At 50.8% G+C, this 14879-nt stretch overlaps 1 protein-coding gene across 4 annotated transcripts in view; it reads left to right on the top strand.

Moving 5' to 3' along the window:
* The window catches only part of ANKS1A (ankyrin repeat and sterile alpha motif domain containing 1A), a 168744-nt gene that overhangs the window by 128834 nt on the left and 25031 nt on the right, over window positions 1-14879 (top strand). For all 4 annotated transcript variants that reach the window (XM_040249062.1, XM_040249061.1, XM_040249060.1 and 1 more), the window contains one exon: window positions 11727-11793. In XM_040249062.1, coding sequence (XP_040104996.1) covers window positions 11727-11793 — 67 coding nt within the window. The remainder of the gene's footprint in view (window positions 1-11726; window positions 11794-14879) is intronic.

Here is a 14879-nt window from a genome sequence, read left to right as displayed (position 1 = left end):
AGAGGATTTCCATGTGTGTTATCTTCCCTGATTATATTTAGGAGATATAAGGATGATATTTTCCTGATTTTTTTTGCACAGCCAATTGGGGTTGGGGCAGGGCACAGACTAGTTCCTAGCTCAGGTTATTTGCTCAGGATGACCTTGGATGCCCTTGAAGTTTAGAACACGTCTCTGAGACTTAGAGGACTCTGGTTGCTTTGCCTCTGTGTCCCATAGTCTGCCGGGGGAGGGGAAGGGGAACAGGCGGACATAAGGGGACCCATCTCGGTTAAAGTGCCCGGCTGTCCCTGTGCTCCCAGCTGGAGATCCGGGTGGGCCTAGGGCTGTTCCCATTGTCACGTGCCCGATGCCATGAGTAGAAGCTGGAGGTTTGACTTGTGTGAGGTGGCCTCTGAGTTGGTAGTACGTAAGAACCCAGGACTTTGCTCTGTAACCAGAAGCAGTCATACAGCCCAGGCTGCTTGGCCCTGGACCATGGCAGTGGGTCAGTGCAGAAAAAGGAAGGGCTGAAGTATGCTCCAGTCACCTGGAACTGTTTCCTAGCCCTCTGCAGAGATGCCTTTTGGAGGAAGCAGCCAGAGAAGGACTCTGTGTGGGAGTCTAGGCTTACTTGATAATGACAGTGGTCTGAGAATTCCTACATGCAGAGCTCAGGGTATCGATATAGCAGAGACTAGAGTCTGTCAGACAGTGCTGCCAGCTCCACCTGGGAGGCTGTCTGTGTGGCCAGTCAGGACGAGGGTTGTTGGTTAATCACAGAACTCTGTTAAAGGAGGAAGTCATCTTAAAAAGAATACAAACGTAATTTAACCCCAACGCATAGATATGTAGGCTAGTCTTTGTGAAGCTGGGGCTTTTTCTTTCTCTGTGGACCTGCTAATTTGGAATTCTCTGTCCTCTTTATTACATGTATCACATCTACAATAGAGGATTGATTCAGACTTTTAGACAGAGTTTCTCGTGAGGCAAGCATTTAGCCACTTGTGAAGCCCTCTGAGTATAGAATTCTTTTAGAAATTTTTACAGTTTATTTCTCCAACAACACAATTCAAGAACACATTTTTAAAAATTAGTCTCTTGGAAACATCTACCTGGTCATCACTGAAACAGCTTTTTGCACTTGTTTCATTTCTATAGCGTTTAATTTAATTGCCTATTTCTATCCACACATATAACCATTTTAAACATTTTTGGAAATGATCCCAGCTGGTTCTTAGTGAGCAGAACCCTTAGCCAGTGGAAGCAGAAGACTCCGGATGTGCTTGAGAGGCTCCTATCCCTGTGGATGTGGGTAGCGTTGGTCGATTAACGAGTCGCTAATTTGTTGCTCAGTTGTGTGTGTGTGTTCCGTCGCTAAGTCGTGTCTGAGTCTTGGCGACCCCACGGACTGCAGCAAACCAGGCTCCTCTGTCCTCCACTATCTCCCAGAGTTTCAAATTCATGTCCATTTTGTCGGTGATGTTATCTAACCTTCTCATCCTCAGTTGCCCCTTTCTCCTCCTGCTCTCAATCTTTCCCAGCATCAGGGTCTCATCCAGTGAGTCGGCTCTTCGCGTCAGGTGGCCAAAGTATTGGAGCTTCAGCTTCAGTATCAGTCCTTCCCGTTTGTGTTCAACGTTGATTTCCTTTAGAATTGACTGGTTTGATCTCCTTACAGTCCAAGGGACTCTCAAGAGTCTTGTCCAGCACCACAGTTTGAAAGTTCTTCAGCACTCAGCCTTCTTTATGATCCAGCTCTCATACCCATACGTGACTACTAGAAAAACCATAGTTAAGCAAAATCATTAACAGACTTGCAGGGTAGGTGTCACCTTATCACCAGTGACCACATGATTTCCCCGAGTCCACGTGTTTCCCCCAGAGTTCTCTGAGGTGAGGGGTTGGTGCCTCTAGCCCTCCTCCCTCTTCTCTGCTGAGTATTGTCCCTGGTCCTCTGTCTCTTGCCTGGTAGAAAGGCGTCACCTCCCTCACATGAAACATTTTGTCCTGAATGGAGAAGCAGCCTCCAGCTGAGCGTCCAGGATGTGAGCTATTGTTCACGCAGCATGTTCCAAACAGTTTCTGCCAGAAGGAAGAACCTCTTTACCTCTGGTCAGTCGTTTTTGTTTTTTTTTAAACAAAGGAATCTGGGTTTTGATTAACTTGTTTTTAGGTGGAATTCTGTTTCCTCTGGAACCAGATGACTGTGACTCACATGCGCAAACACCATGTAAGCTCTGTAAGCTGAAGCGGGTGAGGAAGGGCCTGCGTGGACTCTCCACCAGCCTCTGTGGTTTCACAAGGACTGCAGATGTTTCTCTGCATGAGGGAGGCTGACATCTGCTCAAGTGGGTTACAGAGCGAAAACTAAACGGCTCTTAGGCTCAACCCTATTTTTCCAAGGACTTAATTTAAGAAGGCACTTTAGTACCTCCTGCCGGGTCCCAGGGACATGGCAGGCCCCGGGTCTCCCCGGAACCGGGGTAGACAGACACTGCCTCTAGAGAAGGATCAGGTCTCGCCATCTGTGCTTGCAGCCGAGAGGACCTTGTCTTTCCTCCCAGGGTGATGTCATCCAGGGAAGCCCACGTCTTTCAGGCAGTGCAGAGCTTGCTCAAACTCGTGTCACAGTAAATTAACTCCACCCTGCAGCTCTGTTTGGGAACCAGACACTTCACTCCTCATGTGCTGTCTCAGATCTTGACAGCAGGCTCATGTTGAGGTCTCCATTTTGCCTTTGTGGAAACTGAGGCTTAAGAATGAGAAAATGAAAGAAAGTGAAAGTGAAAGTCACTCAGTCGTGTCTGACTCTTTGCAACCCCATAGTCCATGGAATTCTCCAGGCCAGAATACTGGAGTGGGTAGCCGTTCCCTTCTCCAGGGGATCTTTCCAACACAGAGATCGAACCCAGGTCTCCCGCCTTACAGGCGGATTCTTTGCCAGCTGAGCCACAAGGGTAAGGATGAGAAGTCAAGTAATTTGCCTGTAACGGTGATTGCCTAAATGACGTTTTTTTGTTCACATTTTATAGAAAGAGAAATTGAAAAAATGTTAAATGACTTACCCAAGATTCCACAACTAAATAAGTGGATTTTGGGGGGGGCTTCACTGGGCAGCATAGGGGATCCTAGTTCCCTGACCAGGGATTGAACCCACGCTGTTCGCAGCGGGGGCACAGAATCTTAACCACTGGACCACCAGGGAAGTCCCTTAAGTGGATTTTGACTTCAGGTTTCTTGTTCCAGTGTTCTCAGTCCCATGTATTTAAAATTGTACTCTTGAGTTTTCCTAGAGTAGAAGTTAGGCCCTAAATAAGTTGAATTAGAAAGATAATCAGGCACTGGCCACATATTTCTAGCTCTGTGATCATGTTCTTTAAGCTAAAAGTTTTTTTTTTTTTTAAGCTAAAAGTTATTTAACTTTTCTGATGTTTGGTTTCCTCATCATTAAAATGGGAGGGGACTTCCCTGGTGGGCCAGTGGTGAAGACTGCCTTACAAGACAGGGGACCCTGGTTCAATCCCTGTCCAGGTCCAGGAAGATTCCGCATGCCACAGGGCAACTAAGCCTGTGCGCTACAACTGCTGAAGCCCACATGCCTAAAGCTGGTGCGCCGAAACGAGAGGAGCCACTGCAGTGAAAAGCCTGTGCACCGCAACTAGAGAGTAGCCCCCACGCACTGCAACTAGAGAACGCCTGTGAGCAGCGACCGAGGCCCAGTGCAGCCAGAAACATACATACGTTAAAATGTAAAAGCATTAAATGGGATGGCTTGCCGTCCCCCTGCCCACACCCCCGCCCCAGCTGGTAACGCAGAGGGCACGGCAGCCCCCTGCGGGAACCTAGCCCTGGAACCTGTCCACCCTGGAAAGCTGGAATGTTAACAGCATTGATCTAAGTCCTTTCCAAGAAGGGTACCTTGCTTGCTGTGAGCACTTGTCCTGATTTTCAGGATGACCTTCTGAAGTAGGAAGGGGGTCACTGAACAAGCTCTTGGCATGGTCCACACTTCTTGCCCGTGCAGTATTCTGAGGATGGCTTTGATCCCATTTGATTGATTTTGGGCAGTAGAGGATACTAGCCAAGTATCCTAATGTGCTGCTTATCGTGCTAAAGCAGCCCAACGAAGGAGGGATCAGTGTCTTTTGAGTCTGATTAATAAGAACCAATTTCCCAGGGCCTGTTCATCCCTGGGAACACTGATAATTGAGTTTTCAGTCCGGCAAGTCGGGGGTTAGCCGAGTTCCAGAAGAGAGAATGCCACACTGCAGAGGAGCAGGGCTGACAGCCCTTAACCCTGAAGCTTTGTGACTGGGAATAATGGTGAAGTCAGTCAGAGTTCCCACATTCCTTTCTCTTTGTTTCCTTTGCCTGTTGGGCATGTTTCTGCTCATTAGCATGTTGAGCAGAGCTCATTACAAATGAAGAAACTCAGACCAGCGTTGGTCTTAACCATTTATTATTCTCTAAAAGATTTGATTCTGAAAGAGATCTTTATCCCAGTATTTTATTCTGAAAAACTTCTAACATACAAAAACTTGAAAGAGACTTTTGAACAGTGAGTGAATGCCTGTATATTCACCACCTACAGCCTAGATTGCAATTAGATTTTGCTGTTCTTGCTTTATCTCATATCTGTTAAGCCCTCAGTCCTCTGAAAAATAGATGTTATATTGTGATGCATTTCAAAATAACTTGCAGACATCAGTATATGTCATCACTAAACATTTTAACATGTATGTCATTATCTAGAGTTTGGTATTTGTTTATTAATTTGAGGGGAGGTTAATGCAAATGAAAGACTTAAACCATGAGTCCACCTTTCCCTGAGTTTTGATAAGTACATATATTTGTATAACCCAAATTCTATCAAGATATGGGATATTACCATCACCCAAGGAAGTTCCCTTATATCCCTGCCCAGTCAATCTTTACCCTTTCCTACCCCACCAGCAACTCCTCTTCCTAATGTTGGATGTTTGTTCTGCCTTTTCTGGAACATTATATAAATGGAATCAGTGCAATGTGTATTCTTTTGTATAAGGCTTATCTGAAAGATTTTACTTAGTGATGTTAAATGAATTTGGGGAACTCTTATCAACTTCATCCACTTCTATTTCACAGAGATAACTAGGAGTGACAGACTGTAGGAAGTCTCAGGGCATCTGATGGATATTGGTAGTGTATTTGTATTAAGTATATGTAATTTTTTTTTTTTTTTTACTTCTTCAGTGTATATAATTTGGTGCTCAAAATTCCACATTCGTCTCCTCTGATATTACATGGCAAATGTGCCCCTGCAGAGTCTGAGGAGCCAATGGATACAGAAGAAACCCTTTCTCTCCCTGGTCATATTGCTGAGGAAATCAATCCTGAGTGGGCGCCTAGGGAGTTTGCTTTGGGCCACTTTAATCTGTAGCCAGACCCACAGTGCAGCGCACTGCAGTGGAATTCAAGCTGTGGAAGAGCAGGACCAACAAGGGAAGGTTGCTGGTGGTAAAAGAAAAACCAAAGATGGACCAAGAGACAGATTTCCCAATGTGAGAGAACTGCACCTCTCTGAGCGGCTTCCTCCTCACTCCTCCCCCAAACCAGCCTACTCCTGGATAGAAAGTAGATTGCATAAATTGGACAGGAACCCAAATACATAATCCTCATTAATCTTTTAGAGTCTTGTCCCACTTATTAAAGCCCATACTTGGTGCATAACCCAGAGTTCTGTGGCAGCAGTAACAAAGTTAATTGGAATCTAGGTCTCCCACCTTTTTTCTTCTTTCAGCAGTTTCTTGGGGCTTTTAGTTAAGAGTCCTTGTAGAGGAGGCTGTGCTAGCACGAGAAGGTCACTTGGCAAGTCTCCTTTACTTTCCGCTAAGTGGCCGGTCTGGGGCATGGGCGTTGGTCAAGGAAAGGGCCAGCTGGTAGTTGTGGGGTGCACGATACTCTGGGGAGCACGGTGGGTATCAGCCACCCAAGAGGTGTGTAAACGATAAAAATGAGGAGGGGAAGGGGAGTTGGAGACTTAGATGGGGGTCAGGAAGTGTAGCCTGGGGCAGACATGCACAGGCTTTCATCTGAGCCTGTGTCCCAGACCAAAGGACAGGGACTTCAGAAACATAACAGCTCTGTGGTCTCTCAGCCTCATAGGAAAAGTGAGATTGAGAAGGAAGGTGACAATGTAAAAGGGATTCAGATGGGGATACTATAAATATGGCAAAGGTCCAAAGCCCCCGACATGAGCCGGAGACTAGCTGTGCTCCATGGAGGAGAAGTGACTCGTTGGTGGAGCTGCCTGGGGAGGGACAGCCCCCCTACCCACCCACCACTGCAGATACTCATTCATCCCCTGCCGGCAGCTGCTCCCCTCCCCCTCCAGTCCTGTCTCCCTCCCCTAAACACAGTTGACTGGGTTAGAAAATCAGGACAAATAATTTACTTCAATCCATCCTTGTCTTTCCAAGGCCTGGTGCAATTCAGTCTAGGGGGAGAGGGGAAAAAATAACTCAGACCCTGGTTGGTCACCCTTTATCAAATGTGGGGAATCAAATCCCGCTCTGGGTGGAGGAGCCCTGTCTGCTGCTGAGGGCAGAAGACGAGATGGCGATGAATTCTTATGTGCTCTCTGGGCTGGGAGGTGGTGGCGGCAGCATCAGGGAGCCTCGCACCGCGGAGCAGGCAGTCTGGCATCATCGGTCACTTGGGCCTCTGGGGAGGCGAGGATTCTGCCTGTGCACGTGGGAATGGGGGCCACTGTTTGAGCAGGGCCGTCTGGCCTGAGGAGGGGGTCTGGCCCGGTTCAGCCCCTCAGAGTAGTGCCATCGGTGGGGAATGGGGTGGGCGCTGGGTGTCGACCTGTGGGCAGAGCTGCAGCATCCTCACCTGAGAGATGGGGTGGCAAGTTCGCTTGGCAGTGAGCTAGGCTGGGCAGGACTGTTGAGGGAAGGGGCCAGCTGGTAGTCGTGGGGTGTGAGGTCCCTGTGCCAGCAACCTAGGGAGGTGGGGAAAAGGTAAAAATGCGGGAGGGAGTTAGAGAGTCCAGACTGAGGTCCAGAGGTGTCACAGGCCTTTCCCCTCTTACCGTGTTGGTGAGGTGCCGAGGCTGGCCTGGGCATTTAACAAGTGGTAACTCGTTTGTCACCGGGTCCCTTCATAAACCAGCTCTGGTCAAGGCACCGTGTGGCCTCTAGAAGAAACAGCTTGAGCCAGGGTCCTCACCTTCATTGGGCCTCTTGGGTCCCCGGGACATACCATAAAACAGCTAGTGGGGAAGTTACAGTGCAAGTGTGGGGTGTCTCCAGGCCAATAAAGGAGTCAGTCTCTGGGGCAGCAAAAGAGAGAGACGGCGTCCCCCGTCCTGGTGGTACAGGCCCAGCGGGACTGTGTGTTTTCCATCTCACAGGAGGGCCCTGAGGAGCTGTCACTCTTGAGAGGGTCCTCGGGAGCTGACAGCTCACTGGGCAATAGATGGGGGTGGGGGTTGGGGGGACGTGTCTGACATTAGTAGCCAAATTCAGTTCCAGAAACACCTCCCCTCGTGTTCCTGCTTGCCCCAAAAGGTAGAAGAAAGGTGATCCCTTTGCCCTCCTGCTCTCGCTGAGGCTCGTCTTAGGACCGGACTGATTCCTGGTCTCCCAACGTTTCTGCACATGGAGCCCATGCACATCGCCCTTGCTTCTCACCTGTGCTACCTCCTAGGAGGGAGCCTCGCTGTCCCAAGGCTGTGGTCCTCCTTGGACTGCCTGTACCCAACTCACCTCCGGGGCATAGAAGACCCAGCAAAGCCCAGGAAGTACTTTCCCCCGCAGGCGCTGTCTTCTCCCTCCCCTCACTCCCAGTGTCCATGGAAAAGCCTGGCATGATCTGAGTTGCTCCTGGCAGGCAGGTGATGGTGACGGGAGAGTGAACCTGTCTGTATATTATATAGAGTGTCTCTTCCTGTTGCCAGCCTGTGGGCACTGGGGTCCTGTGTTCTGAACCAGCAGATGGGAGAGGGCCTTGGCAGCAGGGTCCCTAGTGTGTGGTTTTGGTTGTTTTCAGCCATACAGGGAACATATTTTATACAGCCCAGGTAGGAGGAAAAAAAGAAAGCCTGAATACTTGCTGAAAAGGGAATATTTGCAAGCATTTTATAGAATAGATGAGTCCATTATGGTGATAACTTTCAGGCTTTACTAAACACAAATACAAGCTCTTTATAGAGTTGACATGAAGTGCACTATTAAAGCGTGGCCATTTCCCACCTCTCTCCAAAAATGTCACGGATCCTAAGCAATAAAAAACCAGAGAATGTTGAACTGTTCTGTTCTATTCTGCCAGCCTCTTCCCCCGACATTCCACCGAGGTGCAGAATGTTTCTGAGAAAACAGCCTAATCAGATTGCTTCTTAACTCAAGCCTAAATAGTTAAACTACCCGAAGTGTGAGGATCAGAGCCGTATCTGTCTTCTGTGGCTGCTCCTCTTTGTCCAGAAATGACCACATTCCCCCTTTGCTGGTCCTGGGCCCCAGGGCTGTGGCAGGGAGAGGTGATGAGGTCCAGCTCCTCCAGCCTCCACAGCCCGGGCTGAGGGCCTGGGCAGGGCTGTGCCAGTCTCTGCCCGCACGGACGTCACGGCCACTTCCCTCCTCACCCTGCACTCTCGCCAAGGCTGGAAGGGCTCCTGGGCTTCAAGTTGTTGGGAGAACTCTCAGATCCTCTGTAAACTAGAACCTTTGCAGCTGGCCTCAGCTGCCACAGTTCACAGAAAACAAAGTGCACTTTCTAGGTTGGATGGCACGGCTCTGAGAGTGCCCTGTGTACCTGCTGCGGACCAAAGCACCCAGCGGCTGGGGAGGCTGGACTCTTCCTGAACACTTACAGTTGTCCCGAGGGCGACCCTTGGGGCCTGCAGGAGGAAGCGGAGCAGAGAGGTGTCCAGCTTTGTTCCCCCTGACTTCAAAAGGGCCTTTGGCAGAATGTCATGAACTGGGCAACCAGGAGACACTGACTCTACAGGCCAGTGGGGGCTTTGGTGTTAGGTGATTGATCATATGATAATCATGAAATATATAATGTAGGAGACTTGACTTTATTTAAAAAGACACCTTGGAGTCATCTTCCACTTGAGCTTTTCCCACCCTGACTGTGTGGCCTTGGGAAAGTAGCTTTTCATTGTTGGCATTAACTAAGTGGACACTGGGCTTTTTCATCAGTCAGTTGCCCCTCTCGCCATGAGCCAGGCCTGGTGGGTAGAAGGGTAGATAGAACACTCTGGATTCCATCCCTCCTGGTGTTTCCTGTGGTGGTTCTCCCACATTTACCCCCTCAGGCATCCCAGTTGGTAGGCCCATTCCAGAGATGACCCAACACCCCATGTAAGGACGTTTCCTCACCTTAGCAGCCTACTTTTCTCCTATAAATGCAGAAAAGGAAACAGAAGGCACCTCAGCAGATCTCTGTTGAGTGCCTGCTCTTTGCTCAGGTGTGAGGCTTCTGCATTGTAATGACCGGTGTGTCATTAGACGCCAGGTCAGGCCTTGTGGCCTGGGGATTGGAGAGCAGTTTATCTGGAAGGCAAGAGCTGTCTCCACGTATCCCAAAGCATTTTCTATGGAAGAGCAGGTGACATCAGGGGAAAAAGTTTAAATCTGTAGAAAGGCAAATGTTCTATAACTTGGTGCTGTCTGCATATGGGGCGAACTGACTGGGAGAGTTAGCCAGGGCCCCCTCCCTGGGAGGTCTTTAGTCCCATTAGACTAAAGTGGTGTGGGAGCTGGGATTGTATGACCTGTGAGCTGCTAACTCCAGATTCTGTGTCTGGAAGAACTCTCGGGAAATAACTAGGAATTACCTTACAGACGTACTTGGGTTCAAAGGTGTATGTGGAGCGGTATTCACTGTTTAGAAAGAGAGACGATTGGGAACGCCACATGTGTGCCTCCTCTCCGAAGACTGGTGAACACTGGCTGACTATACCGCATCGTCTAAAAAAACGAAAAAAGTGTTCTTTTTGAACTGTGGCAAGAATTCCAGAATGTATTATTAAGTGGAAAAACTGAGATCCAGAGCAGCACACTTGGAACAGCTCTGTCAGAGTTGGGGGGTGGTGTGGAGTACAGTCACATAATTGCTTACTTGCGAATAGACCTGAGAGATGCTTGAGAAGCTGGTTATGCTGGTTGCCTCCAGAGAGAAGAACTATAGGCAGCTTGGAGACAGGGGTCAGAAAGAGGCCTTTCTCTGAATAACCTTTTGCATCTTTTGAATTTTGAATCATGCAAATTATTACTTGTACGAAAATAAGTAAAAATACGTTTTAAAACTTTACTAGATCAGAGCACTGTGAACAACAGAAGGGGAGTGGGGAGCAAGCCAACTTTTTATTGAGCGTCTAGAGCCAGGTCTTAAGCCAAATGCACTTGAAACAGGCAGGGCCAGAGAAAGGGGTGCTCTGGGGTGGGCTGGGTGGGAGGGGCCTTCTCTTGGAGGGGCGCGGCAGACCTGCTTCCCATGCCAGCCTCTGGGCTGCTCGGTGAATGAAGTTTGCCATCTGGGTGAGAAGTGTTTCCTCTGCTTTCACAGAGCCGGGGGCTGGACTTCATGTGCGCATTAACAGTCGGGACTGCGTGCCTGTCTGAGCCAGCAGGCGTTTCTGTGGTGGAGGAGACCTTCCTGTGCTCTGGCTGCCGGGTAGAGGAGGTGCTTATCCCATGTTGTTCAGCCAGGCTCAAATGCTCTCCCTTTGTGTGCCAGCTGGAGGCTGACTGGAGAGTTGTTATTTTTCTGACTGTCAGACCTAAGGCTCCTTACTTGCACTTAGAGGAAAAAGCATCCATGTCCTGGTACAGAAGGTCTTTTTTTCCTTTCTTAAGAAAAAGAGCAGTGAATGAGCTCATTATCACCACTACGCTGGGGGCGGGGGCGGGGGGCGGCTCCTCCTCCTGCCCCCGCCTGGTCCTGCCCCTGGCCAGGTTTCCTGGAGCAGGGGGCTTGGATCTGGCTCCGGGTGACCAAAGCCAGATGGCTGGGACAGGTGGTCCACATGGGGGTGGGGGCGATGCTGGAGACATCTGGCTGCTCAGAGACCAGTTCTGTGTGCTGTGATCCAGGGGAAGGACAAGTGTCTGCCCTCTTCTCCCCACAGTGCAGAGCTGTGTGCAGGACTGCCCACCTCCAGGGAGCAAAAGCTCCTCCATTCAGGGTTACATGCCCATTCCAGGGCTCTGCTGGTCTGAGCTCTGGAAAATGTCCCCACACCTCAGAGCTGGTGGTCACGCAGTAGCAATTATCTATAAGGTGCTTACGAATTGCCAGGCCCTGCTCCAGGTGCGAGGGGTTCAGCCCGGAACAGAGCTGGTGCAGCCTCCGTCCTCATGGAATTTAGATTCTAGCAGGAGCTGTGCAGGGCGCCTGCCCTGGCCTGCTCTTGCACCCTCCACGCGGTCTCCACTGGGTCTGGAAAGGCTGGAGGGTGGGGGAAGTGATGTATAAATTGTCTCGGAAGGGAGGCTCTTGGGCGTTTCCAGCAGCTGAGCCCCGATTGTTACCCACTCACTCCCTTCAGGGCACATCTTCAGACCCTCGGGGGCAGAGGCCAGAGAAGAGCCTTTCTTGACCTGAGTGTGAGCTCTGAAACCTTGCAGGTCACTGCTGGACCTTGGCATCATCTGGAAAAGTCCTGGAGGCCTGCCCCTGCACGCGCTGCTGGTGAGCTGGCAGCACTGACTTGAGCCTCACAGCCTGTCTTGTTCCTTTCTCTTCTATCTCAGATTGAGAAGATCATGAGCTCTATTGGAGAAGGGATCGACTTTTCTCAGGAACAGCAGAGGATCTCAGGTACCGTACCACATAGCCATTTCCCCCGTGGGACGCAGCCCTCTTGCTCCCTTCCGGCTCAGACATTTCTCTGACCCAGAGGACAGACGTTTAGGGGTGAGAGAGGTCAGCCCAGACCACGTCATACTCGCGTCTACACCGCCCACCCAGCTGTGATTTTAGGAGCCATGACTCCTTTTGCATAGCGGAGGGGAAAGTGGACAGAGGCATCTTAGGCTGTCTGTGAGGAAGCTCCATTTTAAAAAGGGAATGCCTGTCACGGTTATTTTCCTGAGCGTGTGCTTCCTCTGGTTGGCTCACTGGGGGTGGTCCTTGAGTTGGTCCCAGCCTCCCCGGCGGCTCCGCCTCTCCCTGGGAGCGTGGCTTGGGCCCTCCTGACCCATGGCGGTGGCTGCCCTGGCAAGGGCTCTTCACTGATCGCCTGGGAGGGCTGGATTTGCTGCTGCCTCCTCGTGTCTGTTTCTCCATTTTTCCATTTATTCATCATGTTCACTTCAGAGCACTGTTACTTGGGGTATTCTTTTCATTTCAAAGCCCTACAGGTGAGCTCTACCTGCCTTTGAAACAAAGGCACCAGGGAGGCCCTACCTGAGCTGTTTTCCTTGGTGGTAGAATTATGGTTACACAGCTTGCTCAGGTGAGGTGACATTCTTACGGTGCCTCTCAGAGCACCTCTCACACCCTCCCCTTAAGCTTCTGAAGGCACTCTTGCCCACAGGGCACCTGGGCCGACAGCAGCTGAGGAGCTGGCCTCTTCCCATCATCAGGGAAGGCGCCCTCTGCACTTAAGGGCAGCTTCCTTGTTCAGTCGGGAGGCTGTTTCCAAGACTGCTCTGTGAGCCCAGAGTGGAATGGGCCGTTCCCACATGGGCCCCTGGCCCTGGCAGGAAGTCCGGTGGATGACGGGGAAGTGTGCACCTCAGCGAGGAAGCTGCTACTGAGGCCACAGTCCTTGTGGGGAGCCTCGGCCCCGTCTCAAAGCTGGATTCTAGATGCACGTGTGTCCAGGGTGAGGTGCTCACTCCCTCTGAGCCCAGTTTCCTATCTACGACATTTGGATAATCGTACCCTCTTTTCATTTGTTAAGGATAAGTAATACATACAAATACTTAAGATAAAGCGGTGCTTGTTTTTGTCCATGAAACAATTACTTCCTCACATTGAGAAATGCACTGGGTTCCTTGAGCCACCCTCTGTTCAGCAGCCCTGTTTCCCTGGGCTCTAGCAGAGAAGGCCCGATTGGGTTGGGTCCATCTTTACCAGTCATGGATTATGTAGGCAGTCTGCACACGTGGCTCTTCTGGCTAAGAGTTTGTGGCTCTGTTTCGTGGCACGTTAATACATACAGTCTGGGGAGCTTAATTGTGGTTTGCAGGCTTTGCCAGGAGCAAGTGTTTATTGGGGATAATGTTTAGGACCAAGACAGACACTGTGGCCATTTTCAAAGCTGTTCTCTAGGGGCAGCAGGGATGGGTTGGCTGCAGTCAGTTCAGTTGAGGCTGCTCTCTGCTTCTCTGTGCCCCTCTGCATCTGAGGAGCTTACATCAGTTGTGTGTGCTCGAGAGGTTGGCGCAGAAGCAGGCCGTTACCTCTTGGCTTTGGTGAATCAGGAGATGCAACAGCCCTTCTGGAAAACACTCTTTTGGAAGAGTCCTTCTTCTTAGACTTGGTGACAGTGAGCCCTTTCCTTGCCCTGTGGGCCCCACCCTCCAAATCTCAGCCCCCATGAACCCACGTGAATGGCGAGAGATGGTCCAGCTACCCTCCTAGGTTTCTGGGTCCCAACACACAGTGTTTTTAGTAGCACTGAGTAGCATTCTCCAGACCCCAGCTTAGGAAAGTTGAGGGTGAGTACACAAAGGTGGCCACCTGAGCAGAGGGTGCGTCCACCCGCACTGCAGAGTCCCAGCCTGCAGTATCTGTGGGGTGACTGGACTGTGAAGGATGGAGTGGGGCTCTGGCCTGCCCATAACCTCTGTCCAATGTGTCAGGGGGGACTTTCCCCAGGACCTCAGGGAGCACCAGCCTTCAGCTAAGCTCCAAGTAGATTTCGTGTTCATTTTGAATGGTCAGCGTCAGATTTTAAACCGTCCTTGGTTTCTGGATCTAGGAGAGGAGATCTGGGCTCAGGGGTCACCGTCCCAGGAGGAGGAGCAGATTCATAGGCAGGCAGCCCTTAGCTAAGCAGGGTGTTGCCCGCTGTGACTGGTTTCGCAGTCCTGAAAGCCAAGACCCGAAGATGGTGCTTGAATCTCATTCTCATTTTGGGCCGTGGGCCCCTGAGTGGCTGGCACTGGAGCTGGTGACCTGTATCCCCGACAGGCCTGTTGCCAGCTCGTCCCACTGTCAGGAATCCAGGGAGGGCGGGCCTTGCTGCTTTCACCAAGGGCCTGTGCTGTCCAGCCAGTGAAAGAAAACGCTTGACTTTCTTTTGCTGCCGTCAGCCGTTTCAGTGGTTGAGTAGGTGTTGAACATGGGCTGCTCCAGGGGCCCTGTGTCCTGGGAGAGCAGCAGGCCAGCCTGCTGGGGAGGAGGTGTCTCCCAGCACGTTTAGAGGTGGCGTGTAGTCCCCGGGTTTGGGTCTCTGCGGCTGGACTGGAGGTTTGGTCCCAGTTCCCACTTGCCCTTGGTGCCCCCAGCCGTGTCCTCCCCTGATTTTGGCCAGCCTGCTGTGGGCCTGGCGCTTCTCTGCTGGGTTCTCACAGCCTGGAGAGAAGCCACTTCCTAAGTTGTTGGGTGCACTCACCTGAGAACTCTGTTGTCCTGTCCTTATTGTATCACCTGTTTTTGTGATACCTCATGGCTTATCTTCTTGGCAGAGAGGCACAGTCATTCCTGAAGTGATAGGAGGGGGGTGTGACTTCATCTATAGGCCGTGCCCTTAGGAGAGTGTCACTCTGTCCCCTGTCTGGCTGTCCTAGAAACTATCGGCCAAAACTGTAGGACGTTCCTTCTCTGTTCTCCCTGATCAGCTGTCTGCAGCCCCTGGAGTTGGAGGTAAAGTTTGGCCGTCTCTGGCTTTCGTACATGTGCACACTGGCCAGCAGCCAATACTGGAGGATCTGTTGGAGAATCCATCCTTTTGC

This window comes from Oryx dammah, unplaced genomic scaffold (assembly GCF_014754425.2).
Source record: "Oryx dammah isolate SB20612 unplaced genomic scaffold, SCBI_Odam_1.1 HiC_scaffold_11, whole genome shotgun sequence".
Lineage (NCBI taxonomy): Eukaryota > Metazoa > Chordata > Mammalia > Artiodactyla > Bovidae > Oryx > Oryx dammah.
This window is presented reverse-complemented; position numbering and strand designations above follow the sequence as displayed.